The sequence below is a fragment of the Engystomops pustulosus genome, chromosome 7 (genome assembly GCF_040894005.1).
Source record: "Engystomops pustulosus chromosome 7, aEngPut4.maternal, whole genome shotgun sequence".
Lineage (NCBI taxonomy): Eukaryota > Metazoa > Chordata > Amphibia > Anura > Leptodactylidae > Engystomops > Engystomops pustulosus.
Genome location: NC_092417.1, coordinates 36016996 through 36037889, shown reverse-complemented (window position 1 = coordinate 36037889; position 20894 = coordinate 36016996). Strand labels below are relative to the sequence as shown.

Here is a 20894-nt window from a genome sequence, read left to right as displayed (position 1 = left end):
AATGGGGGAGGATATTCATTATTGACTTTCCGCCGTTTTTTTGACAATTTTTTTGTCCCTTGTTGCGTCTTGTGCGCCATACTTATGAACTGTTGGCTCCACAATATTGGTCCTTTTCCGACACTCACGCCTTTTTTCATTTTTTAACACTTTTCCAGCTTTTCTAGGCTCTTAAATAGATGAGCTAAAATCTGGTCTACTAAGTTCTTTTTCACCTTCAAGAAAGTAGAAACAGTCCAGAACCTTTTCGGTCGTGCGCCAATTCATTGGTCCCTTGCACCACAATCTAACATCCCAATGTAAACTATCACAAAATTTTTGCGCCTAAAACACAGACCCTGCGCCACAATTGATGAATGCCCCCCAAAGTTTCTAAACAGAGGACCCCCTGTAGTGAATCACATATGGGGAGGGGAGTTTATTTTATCAATTCAGAATTCCCCAATAGGGTATATAGAAGTCTGGGTTTTCCAAACCGGAAAATTCCTTTAAACTATATTATAGGACATGTGTTTTTTATATCAGAAAACACAATTGGGGGCATTTATTATTTTGGGCACAGGGTGGTGCTGGAAACATGCTATCGTTTTCAGTGGGATTTAAGTTTGTGATACAAAGGATTAATGATTTGGCGCATGGACACAATGGGGGATGTTTATCATGTGCTGGCGTATGATAGGCCCGCCGCTGCATTATCGCAGGGCGATACATCAAGAGGCTTCAACCTCTTAATGTACCGGGCATGGTGCTGGGCAGCGTCTATTCTATGTGTAGAAAAGTCGCCGGCAGCAGCGAGTGCGTCGGCACGGGAAACAGTAACGCCCTGCTCTCCGCTCGGCCGGTGAAGATGGCAGAGAGGGCAAAATAATCGCAAGTGCTAGCGACGTGGCGCAGAGGCCCTGATAAAAATGCCCCAATGTCTCCCCATTTATACAGGTATAATAGAACTCCCATGACCTACTTTTTGCTGCTCTAATTTTGATCCAAAGAACTAGTCAGAAAATTAGAAGTGCAAGGAAAGTGTCTGATTCAATATTGTGGCGCTGAAACTTCATAAATTAAGGTGCAAGAGGCGCAGCAAGGGGGAAAATAAATCCACTAGTTTTCCATTTGAAAGTCGATCATAAATGACCCCCAGAGTCTCTTTTATATTGACTTATTCTGGAAATTTTCCTACAGATTTTTTAAGCTATATACTGAATATACATGATGTATATGTTGCAGACAGATTTATCTTTCAGATTTCAGGTTTTTGACAGATTGACCCTTTACTAGCAGTCTGGCCGGACTGGGGGCATCTTCCTGTCTATGTCCAGCTGTAGGCTTTGCTCTTAGCCATTCATCATATGTAGTGGTGCTGCTGTTATACAATGTAACTATCAGTAGACTCGATTGTGTTTCCTTTCCTCTTTCCTGCCTCTTCCTTTCCTGTCACACTCTCTTTCACTTCTGGCCGCTCTGTCACATTTCAGTTACTTCAATAGACTTCCATGTGATTGTGTATACGATCAGCAGGAGACATTGGCCCTTAACACAGTGGGATCCAGCAATTTACTATAATAACACTTCCATGTCTGTTTAGTGGGTTACTTTCTGTATAATCTGGGTTTAGCATTGCACTCGCAGCCTGATCGTGGTGATTTCACACCTATGCCCTGACTATTAGATCCTCTATAGAGAAGATGACGCTTCTTGTGTGTGATATATAATAGACTGAATGTTAGGTGGAATTCCTTCTGTCACTTAGCACATGGCATCTGTTTTACTTTCTTTATCTGCGTGACGTCATATGTTGGATGCCATCTGGCTAACCCATCCAACAAATGGCCTGTACGAGGCATTGTAAGGTGTTATAATGTAGCCATCTAGTTTGGATCATCTAAACCTTAGATTCTCTGTATTATGTTTAAAGTAACCCAATTTGTTGGAAGTCTGCTGATACACATCACATCTATAGCTACATTTTTCTGAGATCTAAGAGAAAAAGTAGGGACAGACGTGCGCTCCGATACAGGGCAAACTTCCGTTCTCTTAGTAGGACCGCCCACTGGACTCCTAAATCCAAAAAGTAGCAGAGTTATAAAAAATAAAAATAAGTTATTCTGATACTTTCATATAATATTATATATCAATTCTTTTAATATACCTTGCTGCCTGTAGGTTGGTATATTCTTCAACATGAACAGTTTCCTTTGGATTGATTTTTATTGATCTGAATTGAAACATGAAGTGTGTTGAACAGTTCAAGATCAGGGGATTTAGCTACCGGGCCAAGAAGCCTGAGGATGGCCAAAATCCACATAAGAAGATACTAGTGAATATATATGGGTGGTTGGGCAACAACCCGTGGTCCAATGCTCCTAGGGGGCCCATGCCCACACACCAGGTTTGATACTGCCCTATAGAGATGATAAAGTGTGGGAGATCCAGCTTTGAAATCCTCATACATGTGTTGAGAAACATACAAGAGCCATTACAGGAAACTTTGAAGGTCCTCCATAGGTCCATAAACTACAGAACTAAAGAGCTTATTTTCCAAGAAGCTTGGTAGTGGTACTTGTACTGTGGAGGTAGTAAATGTCATTGTGAGGGTCCCATTGCCCTCCTGATCTGCCCCTAAGTATATGGTATATAATAGTTTGGGTTTATGTTATCCTTTTTTTATACCAGGGTCATCAAGTAACTCCTATGTTATGGATACTGAGAGATTCTCCTGCTGAAGATGCCAACAAAATGTTATTTGTAACCATGAAGTTTTGCCTCCTATGTAGTGGTTGTACTTGACTTATGACAAGTATTTTCTCTTCTTTCCTTGCCCATCAGAATCCAGCCTCATGGAGAGACCACGATGACGCAGTATCTACGCATTCAGCGGGCACGCCGGGACCCTCCAGTGGTGGGCACGCGTCACAGAGTGGGGACAACAGCAGTGAACAAGGTAGGACCCCCCCCTATTAATGCTATATGTGTGTTTAGTATCAGGCGTGTATGATTCATCATTCATCATCATCATTATTATTATGATTATTATTATTATTAATTGACTCCTTTGACATTCCTCATCCCTTTAGCTGTGGAGCTCCTCTTTGGATATAATAGTTGGCTAGATAACAAGGCATGTCATTGGATGACATATTTCTATAAATCATATTATTATACACTATATTGATTCCTAGAGTGACTAGAGTGCATTATACTATTAATAGATTTCTACATGACGATACTTTTTATATTTGCGTGTTGTATTTTATACCATGGTTATTGGTAAATTGGTGGGATCTTCACTGTTGTCAGTATGAAGTTATTACATTGTATAGATTTCTTCTTGTTGTCAGTGAATAGAAACCTGTATAGTTAGAAGCTCAAAATGTGGCCACCACAGATTCCTGCTTTCATACCTGTTCACATGACATAGACAGATTTCCACCCTCTATGTATGAAACACGAAAGATCCCTTTCACCAACTTCAAGCAGGGATTTTATAAATGTAAGGAATTTATTGGAAAAACATTATTAAAAATACATTTATGGACAATAATAGAATCAGAGTGTTGATTAACCATCTCCTGGATTCGGTCATGGCTCGGTTTGGTATATGTGAGCACCATATGGTGTGTTTATAGACTATATAGTGTGTTTTTTTGTGTAGTATAATCTAGTTTGCCAAATTTTGGTCGCCTCTGTTATCCTTTAAGACTCTCGGAACTGTGGAAGTCATCTCGTCTCCTTGGAATCTTCAGTCTGAACATTCTGTATGTGTGTGGAACTTCCCATCAGTGTGTTGTGTGCCACATCCCAGGCCCTGGGGTTGTAAGAGGAGCACATCTGACTGTCAGTAGTGTCTATCTTCTAATATAGATAGGATTTTAGTAGCAAACTGTGAGGTTTGAATGAATGAGGAAACTAAGGAGGTCTCCTCCAGCAATTCCTTGGACACTCTCCCTTCTGCTCTTCTTGCTGATCATGCAATGGAAGGGTTTCCAGGGATTTTGAGACATCTCTCCACAATAAACTTTACTTCTTTAACTGATCTATGAGACTTGGAAGATCCAGTTCTATGAGACACATCATGGATCAGATAGGTCTTCATTTACCACTGTGAAGGTGCAGTGGAGCAAAGGACCTTCAAAGTACTACGCGATTACTTAAGGTCCAGAGACTTTCCTGCCACCAGGAGAGAAGTTTTCAAGTTTTTATAAGAAAATATTTGGGTTTCTTTAAATTTCTTGAAGTTTCTAAACTTTTAATATTGACACTCACTTCTCATCACCATAGACTGGTAGCATGATATTATTTAATGTTATAATACTCCATAAAAAATGCATTCAAATGATGGAAAAGTTCCCTCCTAACAGTTCAGTGCAGGAATTCCTCCTGATGGATTCGGGGATATCGGGGAGGGAGGCAGTGGAATTCTTTACCCTCAGGAACAGGTTTTGCTGAACTGCCCAGAGGGTTCACACACAGATCACACATCAGATTCCAGCGCATTATTCACACACCAGTGCTGCAAGTTCTTTATTTGTGTTGTTCTTCGCTTAAATATTTGTTGTAACCATGTACAAGCTCCACTTACAGTCAATTGTCTGTGAGAGGCCCCAAAGCTTCATCCATCATTTGGACCTCAGCTGTCACTGTCAGGCCAGGACCATACTCATCCACTCTGTGTTATTATAGGAGTTCAGCTTCATCCGCTGAATGTATACTCCTCCTGAATGCATAGTGTATAGTGTGCCTACATGGAGATACAAGAGGCAGCATTTCCCTTCATCTGATTGCATGTGTAACGCACGACATGGAAATATAATACAGCGAAGTTGTCCTGGACTATACGACCACACTGCATCACTGCACTCCATGGGGCAACACAGCATTAGATGACCATGACCACATTCAGTGGGAATTTCAGAACATGATAAATCTTACAGAGATAATACACACAGTGATGTCACAGTACAGGATAATACATGAAGTGATGTCACAGTACAGGACAATACATGAAGTGATGTCACAGTACAGGAATAATACACACAGTGATGTCACAGTACAGGGATAATAAACACAGTGATGTCACAGTACAGGGATAATACACACAGTGATGTCACAGTACAGGGATAATACATGGAGTGATGTCACAGTACAGGGATAATACACACAGGGATGTCACAGTACAGGGATAATAAACACAGTGATGTCATAGTACAGGGATAATACACACAGTGATGTCACAGTACAGGGATAATACACACAGTGATGTCACAGTACAGGGATAATGTACACAGTGATGTCACAGTACAGAGATAATACACACAGTGATGTCACAGTACAGGGATAATACACACAGTGATGTCACAGTACAGGGATAATAAACACAGTGATGCCACAGTACAGTGATGGGTGATATTGTCGATCCAATGTAATTTAATGTGTAATACCAACTACAGAGCACTTCATCCTTCTATAAACCAGACCAATACAACTCGTAGATTAGACAGACTTGACCCTTACTTAAAGTCCACACTACCTCTGCATACATTAACTTCCCATGCACCTTGGTTAAACATACTGAAATATTACATACATACTCAAATTTTTCAAAATTTTTCCACCTGGGTGTTGCTATGCAATAAGGGCTACTCCTTGAAGGAATGTAATGGGTTAACCCTGTCACAGCAGTAGGAAAACCCCCCATTTTGGCATAGACTGAATTCCAAGACAGGCCGGGACAGCAACTGCATAGCCCTGGAATCACAGGCACCCCTTCACTGCTGGGCCCTCCGCTGTTCCTTAAATGTAAACAGCTGTCTCTTTGTATATGTTCCATCTCACACTGTGAACAAAATCTGGGTTGCTTTGCGGAAAAATAAATTAGACTTCAGTTTTCATTGTTACTTGCAATATTACATTCTTGGGTGATGTTTTGATGATTGCTTTAAATCTTTTCTGGTGCATGGATGCACATGTTTGGATGCTAGACCCCTAGATCTTCCCTGCTTGACATGATAAACCCATCACTTGAAGGTCTATTTATTATATACCATATATCTCTGTCACTTGATCCCCACATTGTTGAGCATCCTTAATAGAGAGATCCATGAGACTCAGGTCTGAGCAAAGGCAAGCAATTAAAAGGGATTTCTGCCCATTGCAGTAAATCCAAACCTAAATAGGGTAATCATTGCGGCCGTACCTGGAGATTGGCATATGTAAGTGTAAGCTCCTGGAGACATAAAGCTGTTGTTTGCTAGTTACATATTATTACATGGGAATGATAACATCATAAAAGTGCAATGGAAAAGCTGTTTTCACAATAAAAATGGTGATGTTTGCTTTTATGTGCCCATAATATTTGCAGGATGATGGCTCTGGGTAACAGTTATGTAATTATCATACCTAGCGATCCGGCAGTATCATTGGGAATGGGATAGTGTGGATGACCTATTGACCGCAGCCTTGGACAGGCTCGACAGCCAGATGATTAATTAGCCCAATTTTAGCAGATTGCAGTGATGCGGCCTATAGTTATCTGGAAACTCATTACAAATAGAGTGTCAGCTCTTCTGTAACATTGCTACCTTGTTACTACTTGTGTGAACTGCATTGTTCTGTGCTTCCTATATCTATCATTTTGGCTATGAGATCCGTGTTTATGCTTTTGATCACTTTGTATTAGAATAGTTGCTCTGTTCAAAACAACATTCATCCCCATAATCTATGTTTATGACTTCTGATAATAATAATAATAATAATAATAATGGTACTAGGCCATCTTTATTGGAACTTGTTATACTTCTTATGGGCAGCCAACCTTTTGCCCAACTTTTTTGAAAAGTAAAGAACGGGACACAAAACACCCCAAAAATTGCAGGATTTATTTCACAAGTTGGACATTTTTGGAAAAAAAAAAACAGGAATTTTTTTAAATTCAATTTTCCTCAATAAATTGATTTTAAAGGGGTTGTTTCAACATCTTATCAAAGACAAGCCCATTCAGAATGTTCCCATTATGGACAGATTTGGCCATGGAAAGTTTGTGTGGCTTCTTTTTCGTATTTATTTATAGAGAGTCATTATGTTCATTCGATTAGGGGGGGTGGGTTCATATACTTTACATTAAAATTAGAAGCACAATATATACAAGACTACATTGAAGAATCTGTATGAAACCAGTGTCAGAATGACCCATCAGAGGTTCTCCGGTGGGCCCAGGCTCTTGCCCATTACTGATCCCCTGAGGTACAGCAGAAGGCAACAAAATAAAAAAGACTACAGTGAACAATCTATATGAAACTAGAGTCAGAATGGCCCATTGCGGAAATAGAGGATCGTCTGGTGGGCCCAGGTTCCAACCCATTGCTAGACCCCAGAACTACAGCAGAAGGCAATCAAATATAGACAACATTGAACAATCTATATGAAACAAGTGTAAGAATGGCCCATCAGAGAATCGGTAGATCCTCTGGTGGGCCCAGGCTCTAACCCATTACTGAACCCAGAGTTATAGCAGAAGGCAACCAAATACAGAAGATTATGTTTAACAATCGATATGAAACCAGTGTCATAATGGCCAATCAGAGAATCAGAGGATCCTCTGGTGGACCCAGTTTCTAACCCATTACTGGACCCAGAGTTATAGCAAAAGGCAACCAAATATAGCACACTACATTGAACAATCTATATGAAACAAGTGTCAGAATGGATATCAGGGGATCCTCAGGTGACCCAGGTTCTAACCCATTAGTAGACTTCAGAGCTACAGCAGAAGGCAACCAAATTTGGAAAGTTGTAGGGTTTTTAAGGGTATGATAGACGGTAGCCCCCCAGAATAATTTTATCTGGTGGGCCTAAGGAAACTCAGTCGCTGTATGAAAGTTCCCATGAAGCTCACCTGTTCCTTTATCTATGTGTATATTGCCATAAACTACATTGATCAGTGAAATATCGCCTTTAATTTACTTTGCACACATAAGTGTCGGAGAGAAACATTCTCTAATTCTATACGTTAAGTTACTTGGAAACCACAGTGTTGTGAACACACAGATCCTTTTCTCTCAGCCCGTTTTTTTTTCCCTTTGTGGAAGAAGAATTCTCTTGACGCCTGTTAGACCTTAATTTAAAGGTATAATTAAACGTGAATGTAACCTCATAAACAAAAGATAAACAATAAAGCCGCCGCATTCCCCGCTGCTTCATAGCTTTGTCAGCCAGCTGTTTTTGGCCTAGTGATTTCTGCTCCGCGCGCCACTAAGTTCTGAGCTCCATGGACACAGGTCAGGAGAGCCGCGTTCCTGCGCACAACACTTTCACAAGCCGTTTTCATCACTTGAGATTATTAAATTCCTCTGAATGCAAAGGATGCGGCCTGGCAGGGAATAGTCATCGGGCTAACATGAGATTTCAACATGATATTTCCCTCCTAATGGCTCATTTTCCTTTGTTTTGTTTGTAAAAGTTGTGAGTTGGGTGGAGGGGAGTCGACTAATGGAATTAAAAATAAAGGGCCCATTGACCCTGAAAATGGCCGGCAGATAACAGGAGAATAGGCGGCAGAGTGAAATCCTATTGTTGGCAGATACTACTGGTCTTTACTATGTATACAAGGCTGGATCCAAAAAATATTCTCATTATATGTATAAAATATATGTATATATATACATACATATATATGTGTTTGTGTGTGTGTATATATATATATATATATATATATATATATACATACAAAATTTAGATTATAATATAATTTTAGATTATATTTTTTTAATATTATCCTCTTTTTTAATGATCTATGATCAAGAATATCATGTCCTATTATCAACTTTTTAAACTTATTTTTAGATTTTTGTTCATCTTTTTATAAAGTCTATTTTTTTTATTGTAATTGGAAATTAATTGGAAGTTAAATAGACACAAATCCATAAGGAATGGATAGCCTCTCTCCTGCCATTAAATATAATATTAAATTATTTTTCATTTTTTTCAAGTTATTACAGGATAAATAAAGTTATTATTATTATCAATATTATTATTATTATTATTATTATTATTATTATATAGCATCTACTAAATACCTGCTGCACTATTTTATAACACAGGCTCAGCTGTGCTTCATCTCTTCCTTTTTTTCCATTTTTTTAATTTTATTATCTTTATAACGCTCATTTTATTAGGAATGCCAACTATGTGACTTTGTAGCCGACTGTATGAAATATGACTTTGGGTAAAACAAGGATTGGACAAGGTGGATTTCTTGGAACTTTCTGTATATAAACCCAGTGATCTCTTTTCAGAGGTTAAGAAAAGGATGTCACATAGAATATTTATATTTACACTGGAATTGCCTTGAAAGTATACAAAAACACAGATGCAATATATTTATTCAAATAATGTAACATTTTGTAGTAACACAAAGAAACGGAATGAAGTTTAAAGTTACAAGTTACACTGAAAATACAGTCTGTTGTGAAGGTAGAGCAGGAGGAGCTAAGCTGATTCTACAGTGTCCTTTCTGCAGGCAGCATGTTATAGAGCAGGAGGAGCTATGCAGATTGTACAGTGTCCTATCCAGAGGCAGCATGTTATAAAGCAGGAGGTGCAGAGCAGATTGTACATAGTGCCCTATCTGAAGGCAGCCTGTTATACAGCAGGGGGAGCTGAGCAGATTGTACACAGTGTCCTATCTGGAGGTAGCATGTTATAGAGCAGGTTGTGCTCTATTGATTGTACATAGTGTCCTATCTGTAAGGTGCAGGTAACAGAGCATAAGGAACTGAGCAGGTTGAACATAGTGTCCTATATGCAGCCAGCATATTATAGAGCAGAAAGAGCTGAACAGATTGTGTAATGTGTCCTATGTGCCGGCAGCATATTATAGAGCAGGAGGAGCTGATCAGATTGTACATAGTGTCCTATCTACAGGCAGCATGTTACAGAAGAGGAGGAACTAAGCAGATTGCATCTGGAGAAGTATGTTATAGAACATTATGAGCTAAGTATATTGATATATAGTGGGAAAATATTAAATCCATATATCAATCTAACAGTTAGGAGTCCACTGGATGGTGTAATTAGTGACTGATTCCTTGGATAAACTACCGAGTAGAACTGACCACTGGTCTCATTAACCTGGCTACAATTAAAATTATATAAATTCAGGTAATATCGCATATTTTTCTCCAAAAAATATATGTTAGTCTGCTCAGCTAATCCTGTTTTATAATATGCAGCTTGTAGATAGGACACTGTATATGAATAATTTCTGCTCCTCCTACAGTTTAACATGCTGCCTGCAGATAGGACACTTTGGGGCATGTTTGCTAAGAGCAGTGTACTATGTGCAGTTTGCCTGTGTATAGTGAAGTGGGCCCCAGATTCAGGATTTCTGGCGCCCCGACAGAGTGCACTACTTTTTTTTTTTTTGTGCACTTTTAACATAGGGCGTACAACACAATTCTGTCAGACTTTGCATGTTAAATCTGGCGCACGGTCTGACTGGGCACCTGAACACCCTGTTTTGTCACTCAGAGTAGGTTTTGCTCCTTTTGATACTTCTGAGTTTTGATTTAGTTTTCTGTGGATATAAAATATAGAAATCTAGCCAACTTGATGATCCTGCTCCTAGTACATAGTAGAGGGAAGAGGCAATTACTTTGGAATTTTCTTGCATCACTTCCATGTGAGAAATTCCACATAATGCGCCCCCTATGTACTTACTCCCAGAGCAAGCGGTGCCCAGATAAAAGCGGACTATTTTGTGGAGGGCTTCCTAGGCTGCTCCTCTCCTCTGCTGAGAGGTAGCTGCAGGCACCCACTACCACGCAGCTTGTTTTCATGCGGTTCCATGTACATAATCACTGATACTCCCCTGGTGCTACTCGTTCTACTAGAGCGGACTCTGTGATCCTTTCCCCGGGTGGGGTCTGTTACTAAAAGCTGAGAATAGATGCATTAAAGACGTAGGGAGACTTTCATGATCCCATTAGCATAAGAGAGGGTAAATTATTCATGCAGAGTGAGAGTTCATGGGTTGGGGCTGGGAGTATGGTTAATGCACAGTGTTTTCACTCTCTGCTTGGGCTCCTAGATTTACGGGATTGCTCCTATGGCTGCTTCACACTGGTCCTCAGCTAGCAGACATCTCTGGCCTGGATCCAGCAGGTGATAAAACAATCATCTGATGTCTATGTGTGTAGATCTCATACCTTGTAATGCAAGTGATGTTATATTTTTGTAGGGTTTTGGCGTTTCATATAGGGGCATGTGAGCTCATCAATAGCAGCAGGCCATAGGATATATACTGTAGGAGTATTATATACGATCTTGTATTCTTCTCAAGATTTTCGGAATTCTCAGAACTTTGTGTTGTCTCATTTGAATCAATTGACAATTGGGGGGGGGGGGGGGGGGGTCCCTCCCCAGACTGATACTGGCCAATCAGTTCTCTTTGTGCCAGACTATATTAGACATGAACCGTCCGTCTTATAAGGGTCACCTATAGTAGAATTCATACATTTTTACGATTACATTTATCCTATAACAATAGGGTATACATCACCACCACACAATATATTCATATAAAATGGACCAATTGTATTTAATCAGATTAAAAATATTAGGAATTGTCCAAAAAGATAGTCCAATAAAATTTGATAGGGATGATAATGATCATTATTTCATACAAAAATAAAGTATTTCCTAAAGGGCTCCTTTAAATATAGATTATGATTTACAATAGCAGTATCTTTTCTATCCTATATGAATATTTTTTCATTTATTAGGGTATGAGGCTATGTATCTACAGGGTCTATACGTTTCATTGGTTAAGTTCAACCCTACTAAAGACAAAGGCCCCTATGGATTGTCTTGTCCTATTAAATATAACACACTTATTCCATGTATTCCAAGGTTTTGGGATCATATGCAGGACAGGTTTTCATCTGTGATATGCCCTTTGCATAGATACTTCAGTAATGTATATGGCCAAGGCTAGTAATTAAACGGCTGCCTTGAGGCTCCATGCATTAGGTGAAGGGGTAGAGGCGTTCTTAAAAGCAAGTTATTGTGACAAGAGTAATTAGATGGCAGGAGGTCATGAACACTAAAGTGATATTTGTAATGGACTCTCTTACAAATGCGAGTCCAGGCAAAGTCGCTTTTAACCCATTTGGCTTTCTGAACCTTTTGTATTGACTATTAACTACTCACCTAAGATTATATGTTCCTTAGGTAAAGGAGAATCAGAGGTATAATAGTTACTTATTATAGTGTGATATTCGGCATGGCAGATGGCTACTATCTCGCCTTCTACTAGCAATGGTAATCTTTCTCTATATGTGACTGCAGATGCTAAGATGTTATAATATAAAGCGGGATATGGGTGGCAGGATAGGAAGGATATGGGTGGCAGACGTTAGTTATTGCACATTCTTCAAATCAGATGGCACATGGTCAATGGAAAAGTGGGAAGTGAGAAGTAAATAGGAAGAGGGATCGGCCCAGACACTATGCTTATCAGGTTTAGTAGATGGAAGTCACATCTAGAGAATATGACTTCAATAAAGTGTGTGTCTTAGTTTAGATGATCGTTACATCACACCCATAGATTGCAAGCTCTTGTGTGCAGGTCTCTTATTCCTATTGTTCCATCTGACCATGTTATTGTTCTGTAATATATGGGGAGATTTACATGAGTTTCTGAAGTTAAACTGTTCTTTTTCCCCATGGAAACCAATCAGAGCTCAGCTTATAAACAGCTGTGGGAAGATGAAAGCTGAGCTCTAATTGGCAACTAGAACAGTTCTGCTCTAAGAGACTACTGATAAATCTCCCCACATATCTCTATATATCATATCATATCCATGATATGCTAAATATATTCATATTTTTATTGTTATCGTCTAAGGCTAAGTTCACACTAACGGTCAAACCTAAGTTCCTTACCTCCATTAAAATAAGATAAAGAGGTTTAACGTATCAATTAAAAATCCCATTGACATCAATGAAAATCTTACGTCATCCATTAGGGTCAGTTTGCCAGGGATTCGTTATTCAAGCGTTTTTTTTTTCAAACGGAGGAAAAGTACTGCAGCCTCCATCATTTTTTCCATCCAAAAACACACATGGATAACGGTTCCCTGCCTAAACGGGCCATAATGATTGACATAAAATTTATATTGATGTCAATGGGATTTTTAATTGATATGTTAAAGCTCTGATAAACCTCTGTTCTTTATTTTTTTTTTTTAATGGAGGTTTGAAGGGTAGTGTGAATTTAGCCTAAGGCATAATTCACACTACCGTTCCTTCCCTTTGTTCCTTCCCACCATTAAAAAAGTGAAGAATGGAGGTTGAACGTATCAGATAAAAATCCCATTGACACCAAGGTAAATTTTATGTCATTCATTATGGTCAGTTTGGCAGGGATCCGTTATCCAGGCGTTTTTTTTTCAAATGGAGGAAAAGTACTGCATCCGCCTTTTTTTCCGACCAAAAAAATAACATGGATAACGGATCCCTGCCTAAATGGACCATAACGGATCACATAAAATTTACATTGACGTCAATGGGATTTTTAATGGATACGTTAAAACCATTGACGGTGGGAAGGAACGGTAGTGTGAAATGAGCCTAAGATGTAGTTTTGGTCAAGTCACAAGTAGTTAGATTTAGTGACCTGAATATAATAATGTATACAGGCGGTCCCCTACTTAAGGACACCCGACTTACAGACGACCCCTAGTTACAGACGGACCCCTCTGCCCCCTGTGACCCTTGGTGAAGTTCTCTGGATGCTTTACTATAGTCCCACGCTGCAATGATCAGCTGTGGTCCCATTACAGCAAAAAAATTTTAAACTCCAATTGTCACTGGAGCAAAAAAAAATTTTTGTCTGGATCTACAACTATAAAATATACAGTTCCGACTTACATACAAATTCAACTTAAGAACAAACCTATGGAACTTAACTTGTACATAGCCCGGGGACTGCCTGTATAAAGAAATGTCTATGATATAAGTAGAAATGTGTGACTTTAGGTGTGACTCCTGTACACATTGTGTAGGGATACACCTTTAATCGTGACCTTGCATGTGTCTATCCTCGGTGTAATCGAGTCTGTCAATTTCCCATCTTCTCTATAGACATAAGGGCAGACAACTACTGTATATTATTTATATGTATTAATAGCAGGAACCATGCACATTAGCGGTGATCTGCCCGTGACCCCACACAACCTCTTGATCCCATTACACGGCTGTAACCCTCTGTGAATCTGCTGTAGTGTCAGGTCAGTGGGTCCCAGAGAAAAGCCCCCCTGCCCCTGGGAATAGAGTTTATTACAGTTCATGTATTGGCTCTCTCGCTGGGCTGGTTGGCTATTGATTTGTGTGGTGTCCTCAGCACTTATTGCCTGATCCCAGCGGGGTGCTTCATACTGTGATATTATGCTGCCTTTTAGGACATTCATTTGTATCCTCTGAAGAATCTCTTGATACTTTCTTCAGTTTATCCAATTTTTTTTTTATCCTACGCTCTTGACTACTCATTTTTGGGCACCCCTTTTAATAAGCGTTATATGGTATTAGGTAGCAATATAGATGGTGCGGAGCGCTGACACTTTCTAATCCATGGTTACGCATTGTATGTGTTATCCAGCAGGAAAGGGTTAATCTATTTTGGGATTTCAGGAACAGCTCCATTGTGTTGGACTGTCATCGCCCCTTCTTCTTACAGGCACCATTCATGTGGCAACCAGTTCCCTTCCTGTTACTTGATATAGAGCCTGACGTGGCTAATTCATAGACTGGGCCGGCTCATCTGTCCTCTGCCACTTGTATCGCGGAATAACATCCAGAACAATTTGTTAGCGAGTAATAATGCGCATCTCAAATAATTTGCTATACAATATTAGCTGCTGCTTACTCCTGAAACTTTAGTCCACCCTCACTTTATTATTCCGTGCTATCCGATTTCCTTTTACAGGAGATTCCTTTAATCCGCAATCCAGTAGTCAGGTAATCCAGAGAATCCAATGTGCTGAAGAGCCAGAACCTTGAGACATTCTAGAATCTTCAAATGTAAATGAATGACCAGATGTATCTATTTGTGGAGTAGCATTGCTTATTTTAACTTTTCATTTTGTTATGACCTAAGATTGTTACATTTTGATACATTTCATATATTTTTGCTTTGCTGCCCAAAATCTGGACAATATTTGATAAATCCTTTTTTTCAGATTAAATGAAATGTTTCATGTTCCCATAGACAGGGGTGAATTTGTCATTTCTGGAACTCAAAGCAAACTAGAGGACACCTTTAATGGTGGTCTATGGCCATTCGGATCCTAAATATTGTGCCCCCCCCCCTTCCCCTTGTAATATCTCCGAGTTCTCTAACATTTAGTCTCAAGAGATTTCTTTAGCTTCCTGTCTCCTTCCAAATGCAGCACCAACTTGTCTGCCCTGTTTTCTAAGGTCCCTGCTGACTTAACCTTTCACCCCACCTCTGCCCACACCTTCCTTTTCACCAGACATTATTATACAGGAATCTCTGACCAGTCTCTCTTCTCCTTGACACTGGGGGCTATTTAGTGAAGCAATCCAAGTCATACAAGAAGCTACGTGCTCTAATGTATGTAATCCAGAAGGGAGAAGGACTAAGAGATAATATAGATTTTAATAAGTTTTTTAATTTTTTTTTTTTAAACAGCGCCATTCTTGTCTATGTCCAGTATCTGGTATTGCAAGTCAGATTGAGTTGCAATACCCCAATCAGCCTCTTGGGCTTGTTCCGGATTATGTTAACACTCTGTAATGTCTTGTTTTATTTGTAAATAAAAAAAAAAAACTCCTTTATTTCCCATTTTTTTAAAAAGATTTATTTTGATAATGTGTAATATCTATCATTTAACATTTTCATTTATTTCAATTATAAATTTTGTAATGACCCATTATTGTTGTATTTATTTCATCAATTACTAATATTTATAATTTAATATATTTTTTTAATTTTAATTCATTATTAATATTACGTATTCATTTAGTTTGGCATAAAATAAGGCAACATTCATATAAATATTACTACTTTTGGTTTATTAGAATTTTTTTTATTGAGACAAATGCTTCTTGTCACCTGTTTCTGCCATAGCCCCATCAAGTGGTGCAAAGAGTCTCCATTGACCCTGGCCATACAAGCCGAGCCTTAATGAAATATTAATTAATAAGGTCTCTTTACCACCTGCCCTGCGATGCCATGTATCCTGCGCCTTTCGAAAAATCCAATGAAATTTACAACACTACAGAGACATGCTTTGCAGTCACTTTAGAAATGACATGGTCCTACAGCCTCAGCTAATGTTCAAAGCTTCTCCCCTAACCACTAAATCACTGCCCAACTGAGCTCTGTCTAATGCATGTAGATTGTGTTACAATCAATTACCAAGATCTTAAGTGTGCTCTCCCCTCGACCGCCGTCTGTCCGTCCCCAGGACCTTAAAAAGAAAGGAAGCTGTCACCGGGGATCCCTAAAATTCCACATCATCTTGTATGGCATAGACATCACTTTAGCAAATGGTACAAACTTCTGGGTTTAGATCTTCTTAAAACCTTATGACTACTTCAGATGGAATTAACAGCGCCGCTACTGATAGGATTAAGGGAAGAATTGCTGTTCTCTGCCTTCTGCAGTCTTAATGGTAATAACAATACTGCTGGAGAAGTTATTAGACGGCCCTGCTGAAGAGTTTGGAAGACTTTGCTTCAAATTGGGTTAAGTAAGATTTGGTCTTGTGAATATCCGAAGGCGTATGGAAACACATCATTCAGTATACACGTCATAGTATTAGCTAATAAGTGCTACATGCGCTCGGAGGCATGTGTATATCTGCACTATACATTCATTATATGTGCGCTATACATTCATTATATGTGCGCTATACGTTCATAATTTATGTGCTATACGTTCATAATATGTGCACTATACATTCATTATATGTGCACTATACATTCATTACATGTGTACTATACATTCATTATATATGCACTATATGTTCATTATATGTGCGCTATATGGTCATTATATCTGCACTATACATTCATTATATCTGCACTACATGACTATTATATCTGCACTATACGAACAGTATATCTGCATTAAACGTTCGTTATATCTACACTATAAATTCATTATATCTGCACTATACATTCATTATATCTGCACTATACATTCATTATATCTGCACTACAGGACCATTATATCTGCATTATACATCCATTATATCTGCACTATACATCCATTATATCTGCACTATACATCCATTATATCTGCATTATACATCCATTATATCTGCACTATACATCCATTATATCTGCATTATACATCCATTATATCTGCACTATACATCCATTACATCTGCACTATACATCCATTATATCTGCACTATACATCCATTATATCTGCACTATACATCCATTATATCTGCATTATACATCCATTATATCTGCACTATACATCCATTATATCTGCACTATACGAACATTATATCTGCACTATACATCCATTATATCTGCACTATACATCCATTATATCTGCAGTATACATCCATTATATCTGCATTATACATCCATTATATCTGCACTATACATCCATTATATCTGCACTATACGAACATTATATCTGCACTACAGGACCATTATATCTCCACTATACATTTATTTTATGTTCTTTATACATTCATTATATTTGCACTTTACGTTCATTATATCTGCACTATACTTTTATAATATGTGCTTGATACGTCCATTATATCTGCACTAAACATCCATTATATCTGCACCATATGTCCATGATGTAAGGAGACAGCAATATCCAATTGGCTTCAGTCCGAATTGCTAGTGCTCGGCTTTATAACTTTATGTTACCCAAACAAAGTCTATCACAGTAATTCCATACAGTTCCATTGCCCTGAACCGAGGCACTGCAGCGTTACTCCAATTCAAATGAATGGAAGCTGATGTGTAGTAACCTGGTTTGACCACTAAACTGAGGATGGAGCTGTCTGCTTCCTGTTTCATTCACTGTGCTCTTTCTTGTTATATTAGGTTTGTGTCACTTTGTTTTTTGATAATTCTAAATAGCCAACCAGAAATATACTGACCCCTTAAAGGGGTGATTAAAGTTACCCTATTTAAATTTACTGGTCTGTGGATATCCATGTTGTTATGAATGGAGCAGCTGGTAGTACATTCAGGCTGTTTCATTCATGTGTATGGGACTGCCGGGGATGGCCAAGTGCAGAACATTACATTCACAAAAAAAATGGTCAAAAAGTAGTGGTCAACGGATCTACTCAACCTGATGCTCCATCTACCTGGAGCAGGACCCCCATTCTTCTGATTGGTGTAAGCCTTGGAGGTCAGACCCTCAGTACTTACTTACTCCTATCTACAATACCCCTCTATTACTTGAATCATTAAGTCCGAATTTGATCCAGTTGAGTAAAGTAATGAAGTCTTGGCTGTGGGGGTCTATCCTAGACGTCTATCTGACATGTAGACTTGCAACCACAATTGTGATGGAAGTGTGATGGAATAGACTCGATCCTTGAAGTATACATTTAGTGTTATGTTCTTGATCTAGAGAGAGAAAGCCGCTGATTGTAAGTAGGAGTTAATGTGTTCCTTTTTTTTTTAACATAACAAGCGGCATTTATATCAGCCGAGTATTTTGAAGTCTGCTAAATAGTTTTATTCTGCAAGTCAGATTTGGTAAAAGGATTGGAAAAAGAACACAGTTTGCAATTCAACTCTTGTCTCTTACTTCAAGTCATCAAACTTATAACAAAGTGATACTGGGAGAGAGAGAAGGTGCTATGTTCAGACCCGGTCTGTGTGCAATTCATCAGCTCTGTCTGTCCCACACACAAAAAAAATGGAAAAAACTAAGCTCTTCCGTTATCTGGTCTCTAATCTGAACCAGACACCACCATCCTGCAAAGTCCACATCAGAACAGTAACACAGGATTTAATCCTTACTTCCCCCATGGGATAGAGAAAACGGAAAGATGGATATTTCTTAGAATAGTTTCATTTGCGCTTTGGAAAATGCATTACTTGGGGGTTTATGAAGCGGGTGGGTTAGAGGGAATTTCTAGTTACATATATAATCTAACTTTCAGGTTGGAAATTAGGAACTAAATATTATGAGATGTCTAATCTAACGTTTGTGATGTCATTTTTTTCTCATGGGCAAAATTGAATATGTCCGATAATAGAGCCATCAAAATGTGCAATCTTCTTTGCTGCCATTTTTCATCGCTAAACCTTTTAGAGACAGAGTGCCCAAACTACAACCCAAACCCACTTCTTTATCACAAAGTGCCAACATTGTTCGCTGCTCAGTTACAGATTTCAATCGTATCGGCGTCTTGTAAGAAAGTAAGTAAGAAAGTAAGAAAGTGGTGAAACTCAATGTATCATTGTTGCTTCCCTTCAGGCTCCCCTGAACAGGAAGAATTTTAGGGCCTGGAGCAAAAGCTCCAATGGTCATTTCGCTCTGTCTACACCTTCTTGCACCTCCATTAGTTCCACAGCATTGGCCTAAGTTTCCTAATTGGCCAACATCATCTGTTGCTACAAAAAACTGGTAGGTCCAATTTGATCCTACTACTGGTCAGCCCCCAGATGTACAATACTGAATGTGAAGTTGAGGGGCTAAAGGTAGAGGTCTTCTACAGCTATAGATGACACCCCCGAAAACTGGTATCCCCTGCAATTTCCCTTGGAAGTACTGTAGGTCCACGTGGTGTGAGGAGACTTACATGCAGAGCATCATGGGAAGAAACTATACAAATAAACTCCTCAAGAATGAAGAATAGCGTTTTCCTTCTAGAGAAGAGCTCATTTATACAAAGTCCTAACTAGAATCAGTTTCTCTGCACTGTAGTCTCTGGCCTGTTTTTTGATCATAGTCTGATCATCTAAAGTTCTTAGCCAGTCTGTAGAACAGGGCATGGCCACCTCCAGATTGTGTTTGCATCGTGGAAGCCAAATTGTATAACAGGAAATTTTTCATTAGTGACAGTTTTCACCTTCTAATATTACCTGCTCATCTAATTCTCCAAGTCTTTTGGGACCAATTCAATGTCCATCGTATAACTCCCCGTTTCTGGGAGATGAATTGCCGGCACAAGTCAGGGTCAATGCAGCTTCTCAAGAAGGGTCGATATTAATAAGCGAATATGCTAGAAGTGATCCATGCAAAAGTGATATTCATCATCTGGACTACAGACCCTTATTCTGCCAGAGCAAAGAGTAACAATCCCGGCAACGAGCCACCATGGAATGAGCACAAGTCGACACTGATAAGAGAGGGGTCAACACACATTTACACAAAGCCTAATTACTCGGACTTGTATGTCTTCATTTTTCTGGAGAAAGCAATGGTTCCATGATCTCCTGCCCTGGGTATTTGTATGACCTGGGTTGACCTTTATACTGTCCTCAGCTCTTAGATTGATACGTCCAGGCTAACACATTGCATGATGGTTCTGAATGGTTCTGAATATGTCCAACATTCTTCCTAAATGGAATGGAAACCTTAAGGACAAAGGTGAGGTCATAGGTCACGTCTTCAGGGGATCCAGGAACATGGCAGACATGTATAGGAGACAGGAAACTGAGAAGGTCTCCTGAGGGTCTACATTCAGTTTCTGCTTGACATGCATGTTGTTTGTGAACCGTCTTGGTTTCGGGAGGTAAGTAGCAGCTACATTGGTCCATAGTGCATGTCATTATAAATTCCCATTATTCATAAGGGATTATAGTCCTAGTCTCGGGGACTATAATCTTTCATACATTAGAGCATTCGTCTTCTCTAAACGCTGATTTTATTCTGATTTCAC

At 39.1% G+C, this 20894-nt stretch overlaps 1 protein-coding gene across 7 annotated transcripts in view; it reads left to right on the top strand.

Annotated features, from left to right (window-relative positions):
- Positions 1 to 20894, top strand: part of MEIS2 (Meis homeobox 2) — a 120783-nt gene that overhangs the window by 21751 nt on the left and 78138 nt on the right. For all 7 annotated transcript variants that reach the window (XM_072115443.1, XM_072115441.1, XM_072115445.1 and 4 more), the window contains exon 7: positions 2824 to 2938. In XM_072115443.1, the coding sequence (XP_071971544.1) occupies positions 2824 to 2938 (115 nt within the window). The remainder of the gene's footprint in view (positions 1 to 2823; positions 2939 to 20894) is intronic.